At 55.0% G+C, this 19,841-nt stretch overlaps 8 protein-coding genes across 8 annotated transcripts; 5 read left to right on the forward strand and 3 right to left on the reverse strand.

Annotated features, from left to right (window-relative positions):
- Positions 1-1,151: 1,151 nt before the first annotated feature.
- Positions 1,152-3,659, forward strand: COL26b_008840 (uncharacterized protein; the record flags this gene model as incomplete). The annotated part of the gene is made up of 3 exons (XM_053181587.1): positions 1,152-1,253; positions 1,422-1,796; positions 1,878-3,659. The coding sequence occupies 3 exons, from the start codon at positions 1,152-1,154 to the stop codon at positions 3,657-3,659; spliced, it is 2,259 nt and encodes a 752-aa protein (XP_053034473.1).
- Positions 3,660-4,323: 664 nt separating this feature from the next.
- COL26b_008841 (uncharacterized protein) lies at positions 4,324-5,016 on the reverse strand (the record flags this gene model as incomplete). Its single annotated transcript, XM_053181588.1, has 1 exon — positions 4,324-5,016. One exon carries the CDS (start codon positions 5,014-5,016, stop codon positions 4,324-4,326), a length of 693 nt encoding a protein of 230 aa, XP_053034474.1.
- A 1,876-nt stretch (positions 5,017-6,892) lies between these two features.
- On the forward strand, positions 6,893-8,167 carry COL26b_008842 (uncharacterized protein; the record flags this gene model as incomplete). The annotated part of the gene is made up of 2 exons (XM_053181589.1): positions 6,893-7,705; positions 8,045-8,167. The coding sequence occupies 2 exons, from the start codon at positions 6,893-6,895 to the stop codon at positions 8,165-8,167; spliced, it is 936 nt and encodes a 311-aa protein (XP_053034475.1).
- Positions 8,168-8,907: 740 nt separating this feature from the next.
- COL26b_008843 (uncharacterized protein) lies at positions 8,908-10,293 on the forward strand (the record flags this gene model as incomplete). The annotated part of the gene is made up of 1 exon (XM_053181590.1): positions 8,908-10,293. One exon carries the CDS (start codon positions 8,908-8,910, stop codon positions 10,291-10,293), a length of 1,386 nt encoding a protein of 461 aa, XP_053034476.1.
- Positions 10,294-10,376: 83 nt separating this feature from the next.
- Positions 10,377-11,147, reverse strand: COL26b_008844 (uncharacterized protein; the record flags this gene model as incomplete). Its single annotated transcript, XM_053181591.1, has 2 exons — positions 10,377-10,633; positions 10,688-11,147. The coding sequence occupies 2 exons, from the start codon at positions 11,145-11,147 to the stop codon at positions 10,377-10,379; spliced, it is 717 nt and encodes a 238-aa protein (XP_053034477.1).
- A 1,759-nt stretch (positions 11,148-12,906) lies between these two features.
- Positions 12,907-14,476, forward strand: COL26b_008845 (uncharacterized protein; the record flags this gene model as incomplete). Its single annotated transcript, XM_053181592.1, has 4 exons — positions 12,907-13,038; positions 13,099-13,379; positions 13,443-13,789; positions 13,845-14,476. The coding sequence occupies 4 exons, from the start codon at positions 12,907-12,909 to the stop codon at positions 14,474-14,476; spliced, it is 1,392 nt and encodes a 463-aa protein (XP_053034478.1).
- A 1,697-nt stretch (positions 14,477-16,173) lies between these two features.
- Positions 16,174-16,557, reverse strand: COL26b_008846 (uncharacterized protein; the record flags this gene model as incomplete). The annotated part of the gene is made up of 2 exons (XM_053181593.1): positions 16,174-16,280; positions 16,344-16,557. 2 exons carry the CDS (start codon positions 16,555-16,557, stop codon positions 16,174-16,176), a joined length of 321 nt encoding a protein of 106 aa, XP_053034479.1.
- Positions 16,558-19,069: 2,512 nt separating this feature from the next.
- COL26b_008847 (uncharacterized protein) lies at positions 19,070-19,689 on the forward strand (the record flags this gene model as incomplete). The annotated part of the gene is made up of 2 exons (XM_053181594.1): positions 19,070-19,488; positions 19,545-19,689. 2 exons carry the CDS (start codon positions 19,070-19,072, stop codon positions 19,687-19,689), a joined length of 564 nt encoding a protein of 187 aa, XP_053034480.1.
- Positions 19,690-19,841: the final 152 nt, after the last annotated feature.

A 19,841-nucleotide genomic window follows, 5' to 3' on the forward strand; every position in this document is an offset into this window, starting at 1 on the left:
GCTCACGCACCACCAACGCGAGGGATCTAGGAGGCAAAATCAAAACCAACAAGTAGGCGCTATCCAGGCCGTTATTACCTTATTCCACGGAATACCTCCCAGGTATCCACGTCCGACACATTTCAGAAAGAAGGGCCTTGCCTTGCCGTCCATTCCTTACCTTGCTGCCATAGACGAAGCAAGAGCAAGCACACTCACTGGACTGGTCTTGACTGGACCACACGGCACGGCACCGCCGCACCATACCCCAAAGCCCCGAGGAAGCTTGGATCATTGCAACTAGCAATTTTGGTCTCTTTTTTTTCCTTCCCTAATCCAATTTTCCTTTCTCCTCTCCTCCACTTCCTTCTTCACCTGCTACCTCCATCACATCCGGAGCTTTCGTCTGCTTCATTGACGACAAATCTCGGACTCGTCGTTCAAACCCCAGTAGACACTGGTCAGTTACGAAGGAACAAAAGACACGCGGAGAGAGAGACGGCCACCCGTATCCCGTCCCATCGGTTACACACCGTACACCTCCACTACTAAGCTGGCAAGCAAGCGAACAAGCAAGCTCGACCAACAACACGCCTCCAGCAGCAACTCCTTTCCGTTGACCCGTCGCTCGTTCTCTCGCTTGCGCCCACGCCACACACCCCCCTTCAGTTCTCACCCGCGCAGTCACAGCATGTATGGTCTGCGAATGACTCGACACCAGTCAGAGTCAAGGACAAGCAACACACTCCTGATCCGAGGCGACCCCAGACGCGCCCGGGACCTTCGATGAGAACAAGGTTGACCACTGTGCCAATCTAGAGCTGTAGCTGTTGTTGCTGTTATTGCTGTTGCTGTTACTCCTGACAAGCAATCTACCCACAACCAGCTCGCGCCGATTCAAACAACTCCGAGCCGACGGGCTTTCTTGAGCTTCAAATATCGAAGCCAGCCACTGCTGCCGCCGCTGCATTGCTGTGGTGTGCCGTTTTGTGTGCTGCGCTGCGCTACCGCCAGAATCCTCCTACACCGGTGCCGAACGGAGATTTTTTCTGGGACTATTGTAACGAACGGCTCAGATGGCCGCCGCAACCTCGTCTGCCCCGGAACTGGGCGCGGCCACAACCACGACGACGCTGCATTCTAATCCGAACCTCACTGCGGTTGCTTCACCAATGGGCCCGATGCACTCCGCACCTCCTCCGTACGAGACATCTCCTTCTCAACCCGCCCATCAGACGCTCGGCGGCGGCGTTCCTGGTTCTGCACCTACGCCTGTGCCTGCATCGGGCCTTTTACCTGCGGGCGGCCCATCAGCAGCCTCGGCGGCGGCAACGGCGTCGGCATCGCGCAGTGTCAAAAGGCCGCGACCCGTCAAGTCGTGCACCGAATGTCGTAAGAGAAAGCTGCGATGTGACCGAAATCTTCCTTGCTCCCAATGCCAGAAGTCACACCGCAACTGCAAGTATGCTGCCGAACAGGACTCGTCCATGTTGTCCGACGGCTCCGATGCCGAGGTTGGTGACATCCAACGCCCGCCAAAGAGGAACTGTCTTCCCACCGGGGCGCCCTCCTCAGGACCGCACCCGGCGGAATCGTCATCTTTCGCCCCTCAGCGCAATGGAGAGGGAACCGGACACTCTGCACTAGAGGAGCTCACCTCGCGACTGGACCGCTTGGAGAAGCAGTTCATGATCAAGAGCCCGGCAGGCACCGAGTTCAGCGGAGCTGGCCAGCGTTTGCCGCTATCTCCAGAGACAATACGAGGACTGACGGTAAAGAGAGGCGCTCTGAGAACGCGCTTTTTTGGTCAGAATAGCGTACGTGTCTTGCTGAACCTGGTAACTACATCCCCTAACCCGATATTCCCCTAGATGGTGCCCCTAACCGATCCCTCCCAGTTCGACGAAGCCAAGGATTTCATGGCAAACCAGTCTAAGATCGACGGTATTCGAGACATCATGTATGGCTTGCAGGTGCTTCACAAGAGGATCCAAGAAGAGTACCGAAAGTCACTATCGCCGATATCCGTCTTTGCCGACTCGGTAGTGCCTGTTATGAAGCGCATGCAGGATATTCTGCCCAAGAAGGCCATCTGCGACAGACTGCTGACGTCTTACATCGACACCTCCGAGACCATTTACCGAATGATCCACGTACCCACCTTTAAGGAGCAACATGAGCTATTCTGGGAAGGCAAATTGCCGGGGGATGCTTTTCTCCCCCAGCTTCTGACGGTCTTGTCCATCGGTTCAAGATTTGAGACGAAATCGAAAGGGCTTGGCCACGAACGCGTTGAGGGCGTACACATTCCGACGGCATGTGCGCTTGTCAGGTCATGGCTGGACGGTTTGAAGGGCAAGCAGCTGGTTGACTTGACTACTTTGCAGACGGAGATTCTACTGGTTCACGCGCAGAGAATGACAACACCGCGACCGCAGGATTCTTGGGCACAGTTGGGATACATCGTTCGGATGGCCATGACGATGGGCTTGCACCGAGACCCGTCGGAATTTGAACCGAGAGTACCGGTGTTCTTCGGCGAGCTGAGGAGGAGACTGTGGTTCACGATTCTCGACATGGACCTGCACCTGTCGCTGGCGTGCAACCTCTCGTGTCTCGTTCGCGACGGAGACTTTACCTGCCGACCACCACGAAACCTAGACGACAAGGACCTGTTCTTCGAGATGAAAGAGCTGCCGCCCAGCAAGCCAATCGATCAGCTCACCGATAATCAGATGCAGGTATATGCTGCTATGACTCTAGGGGTACGAATGCAGGTTGCGCACTTGATCAACCGCGTCGATTCGATCAGGGACTACAGCGAGGTTCTCGAGGTTGGAACGAAACTGGACAGATTCTTGGAGGACATTAACTACTTGTTCCCGCGCCACGGCATTTTGAACGAGGTTGAAAAGAGCAAGCAGTGGCGATCCAGGGTCATACTCGACATGCACGTGCGACGGCCCTTGTTGGCACTCTACCGCCCCTTCGCCCTAGGATTGCCAGACGCGCCGTCGCAGATTTCCAGAGCATATCTACGGTCATCCATGGTCATTATGCGATACCTCGACGAACTCGACCCCCTGCTCACCCACTTCCAAGACATCAGCGACATGTACCACATGGTTTTGAAGAAGGATATCTTGCAGGCAGCTTTCAGTGTGTGCTTTTACATCAAAGCAGCGATAGAGTCGCACGCCAATGGCAACACTCTGGGGATCTCATCGACCGTGGCCATGTCTCCCGATCCGATGGACGACGGTGTTGCGTTCAGCACCGAGACTTTTGCGCTTTGGTCCCCGTCGCGCTTGATTAAGACTGTGGAGAAAACGCTCAACTTGCTCGTCCGCAACGTTGGCGGCAACGACGTCAAGGACATTGTTGCACTTTCCGTTGTTCTATCATCGGTGCAATACACGAACCAGGAGCAAAAACTGCAGGACATTCGACGCAGTCTCCAAAGCGTTCTGGACGCTTGCAAGACAGCCACCAACAACAATCCCGAGAAGATGTCCCTGCCAGTTACGACGCCAGCCGATCCAATGGACCCCTACATGCAGACGAGAGCGCCATTCATGTTCCATGCGAATGCGTCGACGGCTGCGGTAAGTGACTATGGCGGCTGGCAGCTGTGGGAAGGCTGGGACTGGGCTGATTCGTGGTCGGCAGACTCCGGATGATTATGCGGATTGGGACCTGGATTACTGGAACCCAATGATACCGGGACCTTCCTAACAAACATATGCGGGGTTGAGGAGTAGGGATCCGACCCAAAGGGTCGGATAACCCCAACGAATTCCGCGCAATGGAACCCATGGTGTTCTGGAGGGGTTTGGGTCCGCTAGTATGGACGTTACAACAAACGACGCCGCCATCCTACCGCGGCACAGAAACCTGGAAAAAATAACGGAGTCGTCGCGCCTTTTGCGGGACGGAGCAGCGATGGCCTGCGACGCTGTCTCCATACGGTCACCGATCACATGTTTTACTTGACCCGAGCACATCTGCCGATACAGCATCAACATCAGCAGACATAATTCACAACAAGTGTATTTCTGCACTGCGTTGCAAGGAAGGAGAGGGATGCTGGGGAATGGGCGGCCAAGGCCATCCCGGCAGTGAAGAGAGTAAACACGAAAACGCCCCGGCGGGTTGGAAAAAGCATACGAAAGAAACTTGTAAATATTACTATACCGACGATACCAAAGCAGCGGAGGACACCAAAAAGGGAGGGCATGGGTGGCGTTTCCCAAGCAAGCATTACATTATACAAGGCTCATCCAGCCAACGTTTTCTGACCTGATAGAAACGCAGTGGACTACTCCTTGGTCTGACCTTTTCCGACTAGTTCGCAATAACCGGCGCCCGGCGGTTCCAATCAGGCTTTTCCGCGGCATCGACCATGAACACTGCGACGCTCTTCCTGGTGATCTTGGGCATCCAGCATATACCCTTGCCGTCATCACCGTAGTCTTTGACGGGCAAGGCATCCCCTTCGGTAAGCATAGGCGGGCGGACCATCACCCAGTCCACGCCTTCTTCGCCTTGCTTCCCGGTGACCAGCGCGTCGACGGCCCGGTGGTCGTCGAGGGTGTACTTCATGTTGGTGTGCTCGAACAGCACGCGGAAGGGCATGATGAGGCTGCCGCTACTGGCGCCGACGCCCTGCATGCTGTTGATGACGATCTTGGGTACGCCGGCGGCCTTCATGCCTTCCAAGGCATTGCGAACGGCGTCGTGCATCAGCGAGTCGGGGGTGTCTGGGTGCGGCGCGGCGAAGGGTGAGTCGGATACGCGCCGGGGGTTGAGGGCGACGATGACCGCATCGGGGGCCCTTGGGTTTTGCAGGGCGGTGCGAATGTCCGGGAGGGAGAGGGGGTTGCCGGGGACGAGGGTGAGATTGGGTTGTGGTTGTGGGGGAAGAGAGGAGGAAGATGGCGTGCGGACGAGGGCGGTGACGGTGTGGCCGCGAGAGAGGGCTTCGGTGAGGATGAGGGAGCCGTTGCGGCCTGTTGCGCCGAGGATGAGGAAGTGCATATTGGTGATGGATGAATGTGATTTGATGGATAGTAACAATGGCTTTGTGTGGAAAGATGCGTGTAAGCTCAGTTGATGATGCTAGAATTTGGAGGCGATTGGGGAGCAACTCGATCGCTTCTCTTATACACATCATGTCCATACTATTGCAAGCCACTTCACCAGCCTGGCATTTCTCAGCTTCTCGGCCGATACAGGAAGGATCATGATCATCCCCATGGCGCAAACTAGTGCCCCGAGCAACAGAGAGACACACTAGGTGTATCGGCCGAATCGCGGGATCCTCTCACCCGTGATGTCCGCTGAGCCTGCTATATCGGCCGAGACAGATGACCACTGCCCGGCCGAGTTGAGTGAGTTGCACCGCCCGACGGTAAAAGCTTACAAAGCGCCAACTTTCCACGGACCGACCGAAAACTCACACGGAGCTCGGAGCGGAAATAGCACCGGCCGGGAAAAGAGAAAAAGGATGTAGGCGAGCCTTTCCCGAGTCAGTTGCGCGGACGGGTAACATGTAAGGAAAGGTGGAATGCGATTTGATGTCCCATGTCCGGTTTGTGAGGAAAGTTTTTTGGAGATGAGATGTCAGCATAAGGTCAGCAAAAGCATCGAACGGCTCTGGCTACCAGCACAACAAAAAAAAAAAAAGAAGAGAAGAGATTTGGGATGCATGACGGAATCGACGATTTGTGGTAGCCGTCAGAGAGAGGTAAAGAGAGCAGAGCGGGTTATGGAGGAGGGGCCGTTTGAACCGTTTGGAGGTACGCCCCTCCCTCACCTCTGTTGGTTGTTCTGATTTGGGTTTTGTTCGTCTGTAAGGTTATTCGGGAAGAGAGCTGAGGCTATTTTGATTGATCTCTGTGTTGTGATGGTGACGATGATGATGTTCATGATGTCGGTCGGTGCTTCCGCGGGAAGTATGCCCATGTGTGTGTGTGTGTGTACCTTAGGTGTTGTATGTGTGTGTGTGTAAGTCGAGGAAGGTTCGGGCGGGCCCACATGTTGTTGCTCGTGAGTGTGTGCGAGTGTTTGTCGGCCGAGTGGGGGCGGGGGAAGCGGGGATGATGATGTACAGTACGGACTGAGGTTGCTGCTCTACCCATTTACCAGCTCGGAGCGCCGAGGTGAGTGAACCGTGGACAGGGAAAAGGGCAGGGCGATTTGTGAGGCAGGGGACATGGGCGGAGGGAAGTGTTCGCTTGGCCGCCCTTTCGGTCTGATAAATGTTACGAGTTTGGGTTTTTGGAGGGGTAGGGGGGTGTGTAGCGGGTGGGTGGTGGTGGTGTGTGGTTTGGTTGGGGGAGCACAGTTGTTTTGTTTGGTGGATAACTAGCTATGTCCCTCCTTAGATGCTAAAAAAGATTGCATCAAGAGAGGGAGGGAAGGGGGAGGGGGGTTGTTGTTTGGGCGAACGGGGAGTACCCCTTCACCGGGTTCGGTTTCGGACTTTTGAGAGGTGCGGCAAGTCCGGGACTCGGCCGGGTCCCGGGACGGAGTGGGGACAGCGCGGAGGAGAGGACGGAGACTAGACTGCATTTGGCGATTCGTAATGTTGGTCGGCCGAGAAGTGGAGACGGCTTACGGTGGTTAGCTTGGCGATGTTCGAGTGGCTCTGCTTTTTGGTGGTTTTGGAGCGTTCATTGGGAAAGGGAGGAAAGGATTGCCGCGGTGGCTTTTTTGGGATTACCAAGATGGAGGGGGATGATGTGGTCTTGAGGGAGAAATGGGCGATGGGAAATGGTATAAAGACGGTGAGGTCTTTTGGGTTGTTGTCTAGCATCACTTGGAGCATCATCACAACTTAGACATACATCTGCACTCTTTTCTCACGTCACACAAGATCACACATAAACACTTTACATCTCACGCGCAAGAAATGTCCTCCACTAGAGACGAAGTCGCCATCATCGGCGGTGGCATCGCGGGTATGGCCCTCGCCCTCGCTTTAGCATCTCACTCCATCCCCTCCACAATCTACGAGATGCGCCCAGAGACACCACTACCGCACCACGCGGGCGGCGGTATGATGCTCTGCCCCAACGCGCTGCGCATCCTCGACGGGCTGGACCTCTACACGCCGCTGCTGGCGCAGGCGTACCCGTTCGACTACGTCTACTACAAGGATCGCGACGAGAAGACGGTCGACCGGTACCCGATGGGCGGCGAGGCGCAGTTCGGGTACCGCGCCGTGCGGGTGTTCCGGCAGGAGCTGGTGGAGCTGCTGGCGGCCACGTGCCGGGAGCGCGGCGTACGGATCGAGCACAGGATGCGCTTTGTCAAGGTCGTCGCGGAGACGGAAACGGGCGTCGAGTTCGAGTTTGAGGGCGGCGGGAGGCGGAGCGCGGGTTTGCTCGTGGGCGCGGACGGGATACACTCCAAGGTGCGGAGAGCGCACGTCGCGCCCGAGGCGAAGCTGGGGTATGTTGGGCTCGCGGCGCTGACGTTCGCGGTGCCGACGGCGGAGCTGCGCATCCCAGCGGACAAGGGGTACGAGTTCCCGGTGAGCGTGGCGAGCGCGAACGGGGTGTTTGTGCTGGCGCCGCAGCGGCCGGACGGCGGGGAGATGCTGGCGGGGACGCAGGTGCCGTTTGACGAGGCGCAGGCCGGGCGCGGACGGGAGGAGCTCCTCGCGGACAAGGAGGGGCTGAAGGCGCGGCTGCGGAGGGATGAGGAGCGGTGGCCTGGGATTGTGAGGTCTGCGCTCGGGGCGATCCGGGACGAGACGATGAACGTGTGGCCTTTCTACATGCTGCCGCCGCTGGAGCGGTGGACGTCGGCGGGGGAGGGGAGGAGGGTGCTGGTGTTGGGAGACGCGGCGCATGCGATTCCGCCGACGACGGGGCAGGGCGCGTCGATGGCGTTGGAGGATGCGGCGAGTCTGGCGCAGGTATTGAAGAGGGTGACGGAGAGCGGCGGTCGGATCGGGTGGGCGGAGGGGGTCGGGTTCTGGGAGGCGATGAGGAGGGAGAGGCTCGGGGAGTTGGTGGTGTTGACGAAGAAGCTGAACAACAAGAGGTTGCCGCCGCAGGAGATGGAGAAGCTTGGGAGGGACGAGGTCTGGTTCGAAGAGGGCGAGGGCCAGATGAGGTGGTTGTATGTTCCCGAGATTGAGCAACGGGTCGAGAAGTGGGTGAAGGGGAAGATGGAGTAGAGTCTTTGTTGATGTTGATGTTGATGATGATTGTCACGATGGAGTCAATCTTTAGAAGTGTTTTTTAGTTAGTAATCATTCCTTAGATAAACCCTTGATAAATGCAGTCAGATGATTTCGAGACGAGAATGTCACTGAATCACCAGCTTCGAGTCAGTGAAGTCATGGCTCCGTCCCAGCACCGACGAGAAGGTTACCGCATGGGGCACTCACTCACACTGGAGGTACCTTAGCTAGACCCCCTGTTACAGGGCCGATTTACCTCGGCATGCCCCCTGATTGGCCCCTGAGCAAGACAAAGACAGGGGACAGCAAGCTGCGGCTCGACGTTGTGGCGCCCGGGGCCTCGGCATTGTGCTGCTTCGAGACGCTGTTTCCCCGCATCGAAGCTGCCCTTAGCACTGCTTCCCATTGCTTTGGCGGCTGCGGGAGGGCGGAATTGGGGCCGTTTGGGGGGGAGCAAAGGGGGGGAAAACCTGGAGAAGCTCATCCCGGGGGCCCGGCCGGGGTCCTGAGGGGGCGGCGAAAGCTTCCCTTCTGCTGCAACTTCATTCATTGAAGCACATGTCACTTGACATACCACTTCACATAGGCTCGGCTTGAATATATCTCCAACATCAACCCATCAACTGTTGTTGTCTCTTTCCATTGATTGTTATTACCCCTACTCACACACCAAGTCGAACTCGAATTGAACACCAAACAAACAACACCAACACATCAACACACCAACCGCAGACATGGCTCCCCGACAGAAGCGCGAAAAGGCGCCGTGCTACGTCCTCGGCGTCGGCATGACAAAGTTCATCAAGCCCCGCGGCAAGGTCGACTACACGGAGCTGGGCTTCGAGGCCGGCGTCAAGGCCATGCTCGACGCCCAGATCAACTACGACGACGTCGACCAGGGCGTCGCCTGCTACTGCTATGGCGACAGCACCTGCGGCCAGCGCGTCTTCTACCAGTTCGGCATGACCTCCATCCCCATCTACAACGTCAACAACAACTGCTCCACCGGCAGCACCGGCCTCGCCATGGCCCGCACCTTTGTCTCCTCCGGCGCCGCCGACTGCGTGCTGGTCGTCGGCTTCGAGAAGATGATGCCCGGCAGCCTGCAGAGCTTCTTCAACGACCGCGAGAACCCCACCGGCACCTCCATCAAGATGATGGCCGAGACCCGCGGCATCACAAACTCCCCCGGCGCCGCCCAGATGTTCGGCAACGCCGGCCGCGAGTACATGGAGAAGCACGGCGCCAAGCCCGAGGACTTTGCCGAGATCGCCCGCATCAACCACGAGCACTCCACCCGCAACCCCTACTCCCAGTTCCAGGACGTCTACACCCAGGAGCAGATCCTCAAGGCCCCCGAGATCTTTGCGCCCCTCACCAAGCTGCAGTGCTGCCCGACCTCCGACGGCGGCGCCGCCGCCGTCCTCGTCTCCCAGGCCTTCCTTGACGAGCGCCCCCACCTCAAGGACCAGGCCGTCCTCGTCGCGGGCCAGTGCCTCGCCACCGACGCCCCCTCGCTCTTCTCCCGCTCCGCCATTGACCTCATGGGCTTCGAGATGACGCAGCACGCCGTCAAGGCCGCCCTGGCCGAGGCCGGCGTCACGCAGAACGACGTCCAGGTCGTCGAGCTGCACGACTGCTTCTCCGCCAACGAGATGATCGTCCTCGACTCGCTTGGCCTCGCGCAGCCCGGCAAGGCGCACGAGCTGGTCCGCCGCGGGGACATCACGTACGGCGGCAAGTACGTCGTCAACCCGTCCGGCGGGCTCATCTCCAAGGGCCACCCGCTCGGCGCGACGGGCATCGCGCAGTGCGCCGAGCTGGTGTGGCACCTGCGCGGGTGGGCGAACAATCGCGCCGTGCCGCGGACCAAGGCCGCGCTGCAACATAATCTTGGCTTGGGCGGCGCCGTCGTCGTGACGGTCTACAAGCGCGCCGACGGCAAGGAGGCGCCCAAGGTCGACTCGGCCACCGTGGGGAAGGTGAACAACCTCGGGTACAACCCGGCCGTGGAGGCCAAGGGGTTCACGGCGCAGCAGGCGGCGAGCGTGAGGAGCAGGACCAAGAAGAGCGAGTGGGCGCTGCAGGACACCGAGGAGAAGGTCGAGGCTAGGTTTTAGGGTAATAGGTAGCTGTGGTGTATAAGAACAAATTGTACAAATTCGATTTCTTTTGGTTTCTCAATGATCGATGGCACATGTATTCAACTACTGCCCTTGTTGACTTCGTAGGTAAGCAGATACACTGTATACTCACCCTTACCACCCCATTTGGAGTCATCTTGAACGACGCGCTCGACCTCTTTGAAGCCCAGTCTTAGGTACAGATTCAAACCCGCCTGGAAGGCAAGGATGAAGACATCAATCCCCATTTTCTCAGCCTGCCTGATACCGCTTTCGACTAACGCTGTAGCAATACCCTTGCCCTTGTTTTCGGGGTGCACAGCGAGGTAGTCGAGACCTGGACTCTAATTAGAAAAATACTCCTCAGCTGGTTCAAGGAAGAGAGACTCACTTAAGCAAGGCTTCTCCGCCAGTATGCGCTCCTTAACCTTGTCGCTCTCATCGTCGATGCCTTCCATGTCAATCGGCTCCCACCACGCCCCGTCCGCCCTCTCCTTCAGCGCCTTCCTCTCCTCCGCGCCAACGTCCGGGATCTGCGCCGCGGCCCACTCGGGCCGGCCGCTGCCGTCCGGGCCCGAGGTCGATGTCTTGGCGGCGGGGAGCTCCCAGCGGGCGTAGCCGAGCAGCGCGCCGGTGGCGGGGTCGACGGCGACCTCGTGGCGCAGGGCCCCGCGGTCGCGGAGGAGGTTGTTCGGCAGCCGCTTAGCCGCCTGCTCGATGAGGAAGTCGAGGGTGATGTGTTTGGGCCACAGCAGGATCCAGTTCGGGTCCGTCCAGAAGGCGGACATGTTGTTGCGGGCCAGGGAAGGCCCGTCTGCGAGGGTGCAGGGGCGGATCTGGAACGGTGGCATTTTGTTTCGGTCTTTTCTTCTGTTTCTTTTTTTGTAAAAACCGGAGGATGCCCCGTTGAATGAAGATCTTTGTCTTGGCGTAAGGCGAGTGTGGGTGGGTGGGACGGATGGACGTTGGTCGCGTGGGACTACGCGAGGGGTGGTGAGGTGAGACTATCGAGACCAAGATAGCTGGATGGGGGTGCTTTGCTTGCAAGAGATATGGGACGATCGAACGGACGACGGGATGATTATCAAATAGGGCCGATAGCAAGAAACGAAACAAGAACGTTTGCTGCTTCTTCTTGTTTCCTCGGATGGGTTACTGAATGAGAAGTTGTTTCTAATTTCGAAGTGAGGCGCTTCCGACGGAATCAATCCGATACCCCCGGATTTCTCGGTGATGCGGTCTACTGCGTAATGTGTGTGGGTGAGGGGATTTCATGGATCCCACGGCTGCGCGTGGGAAGTCTAAGTCTAACCCCCCCCCCCCCCCCCCCCCCCAAACGGGCCACGTAAGCCACCGGGACGGTACCGAACGGGCGTGGGGCGCCACGTCCCGAAGATTTTCGGCACAAAGACTCCACATTTGGAAGCCGGTTCCCGAAGACCTCCCCGTGTGTTCCACGGAACCCGGCCCGTGAGGCTGTGGAGACGAGCTTCTTTACATCGGAGAATTTCTTTTGGCTTTTGATATGAAGTTTGGATAGCACTATGCAAGCGAATCTTATCCTACAGTTCCTATCTGATGGCGAGTTGCGTCTAATGGTAACTTAATGCCTTTGACTTTGCTGTAGAACCAGAAACGCATTCTTCAGCTAGACTCGAAACTCATTCGTCGGTACAACATAGCTAATACTATGTAAGTACTTACATGGAAAGTATACAGCATGGGTACTAAGCTTCCCATCTTAATGGACCTGTGTTGCAAACCTTAGAGACGTTTATGAAAGCTAGCTTTCACTATCTGTATTATTACCTCGACGCCCCTGATGAAGGCTAGTCCTCGTTCCGAGGCCCAGTTCCCTTTTCACGAACATTCGTTAATTGCAAAGTCACGGTCGTTGCAAGTGTCGAAGATCCCAGAGACTCAAATCGTCAGTTAGCCACACACCACCCAAATAGCCGTATCCGGCAGCACGTGGCGAGATTATTTGGATGGAGCGTATCCCCCGTCTAATGATTTTCAAGGTTTCCGGACACCAAATCCGATTGCTCACTATCAGTGATGGGCTTTCAAGCGAATGGGAGGTGGTAAGAACGTCAATCTGCCTTAGCCTTCGGGGATATTCAACACCATCCACGTGGGGCATTGCGTGATCCCGAACCCTGACCGTTTCTTCCCTCAGAGACAATCGCCCCCAAAATCCTTCTCCTGCAGAACCAATGCAGTTGGCCAATTGATCTTATCGTATCTCTCGGCAGGTAGAAGTGGATCTAAGCATTGAGGCTAACATTTCGCGTGCATGTTGACGTCCACCTCCGATCCCACGCTTCATCAGGGGGCATGCGAAATTCGAGGCCTCTGATGCGGTTATTGTATACCCGCCGTGTCCACTCCGAATAATTGCGTGATCTATTCTCGTTATCTTTGCTGCGCTGCTCAACGCTGATGCAAAACTCTGTTAAATCGCATTCCCGATGGGTCATGGCGTGCTCGTCCGGTGCCATTGCTGCTCGAGGTTTAAACTGTACTACTTCCTGCGTATCGAATCAATCAACGTGAACTGTGACTGTCCTTGCTTCTTGTACGTGAGATTATCAGCGAGAGCACTTCAAAATGGTGCTCGTCAAGCTTGCCCAGTTCTACCGGTCATGCCTGTTCCAAATCATCATCGTCGGGCTCGTGGCATTCTGCGAGCCAGGCATCTGGACGGCGCTGAATAACCTGGGGGCCGGAGGAAACGCAAAGGTCAGCTCCTGATTTTCATTTCCAGCCTCAAGAGTTCGTATTCACTAACTTATCGAACAGCCGTTCCTGAATAATGCCGCGAATGCCCTCACATACGGACTCATGTCCGTGGGCTGCTTCATAGCCGGAGGCGTCACGAACAAGCTCACTGCCAAGTGGACCCTGTTCATCGGCGCAGCCTTCTACACGCCCTACGCAGCCGGCCTCTACTGCAACAACCGCTACGGGAACGAGTGGTTTCTGTTGCTCGGCGCGGCCTTGTGCGGCATAGGGGCTAGTTTACTATGGGCGTCGGAGGCGAGCATTGCCGTCGGATATCCTGAGGCGGAGAAGCGAGGCCGGTGAGTCTTCCGCTCTTACACTGACAACCAGATTCTAGCCTTTGCTGACTTATTTTATTCTAGATACGTTGGTATCTGGATGGGGATTCGCCAGATGGGCCCCCTCGTCGGCGGTGCAATCTCCCTGGCGCTGAACATCAAGACATCTGAGAAGGGCAAGGTGACCTACACGACCTATCTGGGCCTCGTCGCCATCTCATCCCTAGGAGCCCCGTTTGCGCTGCTGCTCTCCCAGCCGCAAAAGGTCGTCAGAACAGACGGCACGAAGATCCCGTACATGAAGCAGACAGACTTCGCCACTGAAGCCCGCGCGATCTGGAAGCAGCTGAGGAACAAGTACATGCTGCTGCTCATCCCCGTCTTCCTGGCAGGGCAGTTCGGCACCACGTACCAAGGCAACTACCTCACAAGTGGGTTTCCATCTCTCTTACATGTCCATCTCGACCGCTGACAGAATCCACACAGCCTACTTCACCGTCCGCTCCCGCGCCCTCACCTCCTTCCTCACAGCCGTCGTCGGCGCCGCGGCCAACCTCATCACCGGCGCCATCCTCGACGTCAAAAGCCTCGAGCGCTCCGCCAAGTCCAAGGCCGTCTACCTCGTCATCCTCGTCTTCGTCACCGCCGCCTGGATCTGGAACGCCGTCATCGAGACGCGCCTCTCCTCCATGGCCGACCCGCCGTCCTTCGATTTGGGCGATGGCGCCTTCTTCAACTCCGCCTTCACGGTGTACATGTTCTTCAAGTTCTTCTACGAGATGCTGCAGACGTACATCTACTGGCTCATGGCCGAGATCAAGGGCGCGCAGGGCGACGGCGACATTGCGCGCACGACGGGCATCCTGCGCTCGTGGGAGAGCATTGGCAGCACGATTGCCTATGCGGTGGGCGCGACGCACTGGCCGAACAAGAACCAGATGATCCTGGGGTTCACGCTGTGGGGCGTCACGATCCCGTTTACGCTGCTTGCGGTGTTTGGAAACTGGAACACGGGCGGGGAGGAGGAGGTGCAGGAGATGATTGAGAACTCGGACGGGACGGAGAGCGAGCTTGGGGTGGAGAGGGTTACGGTGCAGGGGAAGAGGGAGGAGGTTTGAGAGACTGATTCTTCTCTCCCTTTCTCTAGCAATATCTGTATGATAATAGTCATGACCGTCGGAAGCGTTCGCTGGAGTGCAGGCATAGACACTGATAATAGCTTCATTAAACATATGGACAACTGCACTTTCACTAGAATTTGAGACATGAAAGTTTAGACTTGTTTCGCCTTCAGACTTCTCGAAGTGATTGATCACTTGGGGCTTGGTTGCCGCCTTTCCATGATCCGGCTCGTAAACTTGAAGGACAAAAGTAACCGCTGTATATAGCGAAATCAGGCGTCAGGCGAGATGGAAGCTTCTTCGTTCTTCACTTCCTGTCTTCTCTTCTGCGGTTGAGATCTTAAAGAACCGGAGGGTAGAATGAGCGCCACCTGCACGCAGTCGCATATCATTTCAGAGCACGCTGCCTCACAGGTACCCAATCTCACTTGTAACACCATGCCTTTACCTAGAATGAATCTCATCCTCAGTCTTCAAAGGCCTGTATAAAGCGCCACCAAGAAATACTCTCGTCGGAATGCCATACCGCTCTAGGATTGTATTAGATTCGTTGAAACCTCGTGGCATGCAACATCTATGTCTCTTTATTCCGATCATTTCGTTGGCTGTTCAATGCAGGACCTAGCGTGGAAAATAGCGGCAGGGGAAAGCGCAATCTTCCATCCTTCACTAGCCGTTGATATTTCAGTCATGCATACTAGGTAGGTACTCAAATTACTCGCCCACCTTACTCAGCTATGACGGAAGTTTGATCAGAACATCGTAAATCGTTTCACCCACATCATATACGAAGCAATACTTGAAAAGAACGGGAAGCCAAGTCCAGTGTTCCGGTTCCATTTGTAAGGAATAACCAAATAGAAAGAACTGGTTAACATGACTGTACGGCAACTCAGAAGACATATCCCTGGAGGTACTTGACCCTAGCTCATTCATGGATTTGTTCTTGTTGTCTGATCAGTTGAATAGCGACATGGGAGGCCTCTTGTAGATAATTCTGAAGGTCTCGCATTGTAGGCGTTAATCGTAAAGTCTTGTGTCTTTTTCAAATGCCCTTCCTTACGACTCAAACCAATTCCGAAGCCTCTGAAGGCGGTGGAACCAGCGCTATCCGTGAAAAAGCTCACGTCAGAAAGTCTAGCAGTGTAAGTCAGGCTTTTGGAAAAACACTCGACAGAGGATGAGACACTCATTGAACTAGGCCCTGCTCGTAACACCTTGTATCACCTTTCGTTCTCCTCGCTCGCTTATTTGTATACTATATCTTGGGTATTGACCCCTGCAATTGTACACCTGAGTGTGAGTTGAGTCCGGCTTTCTATAAACGGTGGTCGCTTTTGACCTGGCTTGGCGTAGAGCCTCCCTAGATTTTGATTCAAGAAATCTGGCTGTTTTCGGCGGGTCTTTTATTGCTCACAGTCTGAGATACCCCAGCTAAGGATGGCGATGATGAGGTGTCCGAAGTCTCTTGATTTCTTGAACGCTTCCGATGCCTCCATAACATGCACATTTATGCTTGAAATTGTGCAAATTAACAAAAGAATGTATGTAGTTGGTTATTCAAATGCTCGTCGAGCTGTAAAGGAGTGATAGATGATTCATAAATGCAGACCCTAGTCCCCCGTCCTCGGACTTTCATCCTGAGCCCGGCCATCAATCGATCAACCAGTCTGGCTCAAGTACGAGTGCCCTCTTTAGCACTCGACTCTGAAAGACCAGCATCCCTCCAGCGAGTGGCACTGGTGGGAGCTGAAGGCCCTCTTCACGCCGCCGTCGCAGTTTCCGCCCGGGTAGCATCGAACTGATTACGACAAGTTAGTCATGACTCCGTCACGAAGACCACATAATGAGGGTAGTTGCTTACTCTTGCAAGCGGTGTTATGCTCGAGAACCCTCATGCCGTGGTCGGTGCTGTACAGCGGGTTGCAGTTGCCGCGGCTGTATTCGCGCGTGGGGCCGCCGCCGTCAGAGCAGTTGGTCTTGCCGCTCTTCTTGACCTTGAAATCGGCGGCAGCGGCGGTCGAGCCGAGGACGGCACAGGCCGTGAGGACGGTGGTGAAGATGTTGGAGATGAGCATTTTGAAAGAGGGGGTTTATTGGTGTGAAACTTTTGGTCTTTGGGAAACTGATTTGTTGATAGGAAAGATGAAGATGTGGATGTAGGCTGGTTGAAAAATGTAGAAGGTCCTGAGAGGACGGCATACATATTTATATTCGACTGACAGTCCATCTCCTGGTATGCGCTCTTCATCATTAGTTGAGCCAGACTCACAATACACATCATTACGAGTCGACAAAGATGATTTGATAGTACCGGCTCCACATGTCACGATAGTCAACTTTGAAACTATCTCGATTGGGCTATTGAATGTTGTCATTTGAGAAAAAGTTGTAACCCAGCCGCTTAGCTACAGCTTGACCAGTTGCAAAAGTGAGTACACACATAAGCGCCAAGATGGCCCCGATTGGCTGTATAAAGCGACCAAGGAAAATCCCACTTGGCAAGCGATCAAACTAAAGACCTCACCCGGTTAGCAATCCGTTTTAGTTTCTTGTCGGGCGTATTGTGCCTCACGATGTTCCACAGAAGTGAGAAAGGATGAAGCAACATCTTCCTGGGTGGTCAAGGTGATGGTCTTTGATTGGCATTGCCAGTATGATTTGTTGTGAGAAAGAAAAGGAAGCAATTGGATATACGTTTAGCGATGAAGATTTATCTTGCTGTGTCATCTTTTTGAGATGTTCTATAAGCAAATCATAACGCAGAAGCGATTTGAAAGATATCGACCGCCCAGTGACGGCCTCAGGAGTATCTTGAAGCGGAATTTGCATGCCCCACTGGCTATCATTGGCATTACGGCTCTTTACAGCAGTCGTTGATCCTTGTCCCACAGGAAGAATCCTACTATGCACGTTGATTCTTTCCATGTCACGGTGCTGATGTGAGACGATGGTTATCCACACCCACTCGTTATTTTCATCCTAGGATGCTGGCTTGTTGAACTTCTTCGGTCGGTGCATTTCCATCAAATGATCTGATCATCGATACATGGAAGAATGAGAGACTACCGGGCGCTTTTAAAAAGTTTGACTTTCAGTTGATCACTGCTCCACTCTTGGACGTATGCTCTCATTTCACCATTCTAGGACTAGAGCTGGGAACGAAGTCAGAACAGGGGCAAGATAGGTGTCCCTTACAAGTCCATTGAAAGCACAGATAGAAACGCTGTGGAGAAGTTGTACTGCTACTGCGTAGAGATTGGTTGCTTCCACGGAAGATCTTCCCGCAGGAAGTCTGGGCCAGAAACAGCCAAGAGACTAAGCTGACATGCTCGCGTTCGCCCATCCGGCAGCTCCCGCCCGGCCCGCTGCGCCACCCAGCGAGGTCCGGCAACATACATTTCCCAATTTAGGAATGATGTTGCGGGTAATAGCTGCAAGGGACTTGAAAAAATGAAGAAATGCATATAACAGTACACTGACTGTCTTCGTGATGTGAGGCATTGTGATCACACTCGCCAGCTGACATCGGCGGTCTCGTCTTGGCTGCGCGCGCTGAGTAAGCACTACGGGAAGCACACGGTATGTACATGTCTCAAACGTTGAACTCTTTTGAAATGACAAGACTGATTCGACACTCCAACGGGATTGAACCATATGGCTAGAGCTTTTTGCAGTCCGGGACCGTAAGACCGTAAGTCTGCTGTTGTTGTCTCACTTTAGCCCCAAAAGGACTTTAGTACTGAACGTCTTGACCGGCGGTTTTCTCTGTTGCAATATCTTCCGTCGGTGGTTTGTCTAATCTCCCGTTCTGTCCCGTAGACTACGTTCGTGCAAGCGAGCCGCCTGCGCGCAGTCTGAATTCTTATACCATGTTCCAGCAGAGTCATTTTACAGAAAATCGAGATCCCCCGCAGTCACTTTAGGTATTCACTTCTTTGCCATCCACGATGTCTGGTGTTTAGTCACAACACGATAAATCTCACAGTGGCAGTCAAGCTTCCACCGCGCATCAAGCTAATCCAAACTGTATGCGGCCAGCATTCGGAACCAGGAGTACAAAGCCCTCTATCCCCATTTTATGTACGCAAGAGCTTGGGATTCTCGCGAGTATCGGCAGGCAAGGCAGTTAGCCAGTCCGCATAAACGCATGCTTCTTCCCAGGAAACACAATCCATTTGGTACCGGAGGCATTTTTCCAGAGCTGTTCTTGGTTCCCGCACGAATTTAGAATGATTTAGAGTGATTTGATGGCCAGTTGTGGAGGCCCTCGTGGCGTGCTGAAAAAGTGCCGCCTTCAGTGCCATGTTGCCATGCAGAGACGCCACATTCCTCACGACTTACACGTCGAGCCTGTCGCCGGGCCAGCCACCGTTCCAGTCACTCACATGCTCTACCACGTTGTCCCTCGCAGCCGTCTGCATTCGAATGAAGTCTGAACAGTGTGCCATAGAAGGGATCGAAAGTCCTCGTAGCGGACGGAGCCAATGCAGCCAACAAACACCCATTCATTCAAGTAGGCCCATCACGCAGTTGGCATCAACGGATCCTGAATTACATCCCCACCTCTCAACATCTACCTCATCCAAAATGCGTCCATCAACCCTCCTCTCACTACCCCTCGCCGCTTTCGCAGCTACAGCGCACGGCAGGACAATGACAACAACAACAAACTCACCCTCCCTCCCCTCCTCCCACTCAAAAGTCCAACTCTCCTGCCTCTGCGAAGACGAGGCCTGGGACATCGCGCGCCGCTGGCTCGCCATCTTCGACACCCCAATCACCTCCACCAAGGCCCAACTCGCCGCCGTCGTCGCGCCAAACGTCACGAGCTACGACGACACCTTCGGGCCCCCGACGCTGAACATCGACCAGCTCCGGGACGCCATCATCGCGCCGCAGAACGCGACCACGACGAACAGCACGCAGACGCCGACGTTCCTGCTGCATTCGTGCGACCAGATTGCGTACAATTGGCAGTATACCGCCGTTACCACGGGATACAACTCGTATGTTTGACTGAGCTGATCTACTGTGGCTGAAAATGATCTGACTTTGATTCTAGGACTGTACCGGCAGGAACGCCAGTCTCGTTCACCGGGAATGATATTTTGCGGGTGGACCTGAAGACGCGGCTTATCTCTAATGCTACCTCGTGCGGTGACTGGATCCTTCTATCCCGCCAGCTAGGAAACTCTGCGAATGTCTAATTGGCTTGGCAGGAGATGGATGTGCTTTAGACGGCGTCTTTCAGGGGCTGAGTGGTGTTAGAGAGATTTGAGGCTTCATGTAAATTCTTTTAGTCAACGTTCTACCGATCTCATATATTCAAGATCAGGGACAATCCAAGGTTCCAGTGATT

This window comes from Colletotrichum chrysophilum (genome assembly GCF_026319265.1).
Source record: "Colletotrichum chrysophilum strain AFK26 chromosome Unknown scaffold_80, whole genome shotgun sequence".
Taxonomy (NCBI): Eukaryota; Fungi; Ascomycota; class Sordariomycetes; order Glomerellales; family Glomerellaceae; genus Colletotrichum; species Colletotrichum chrysophilum.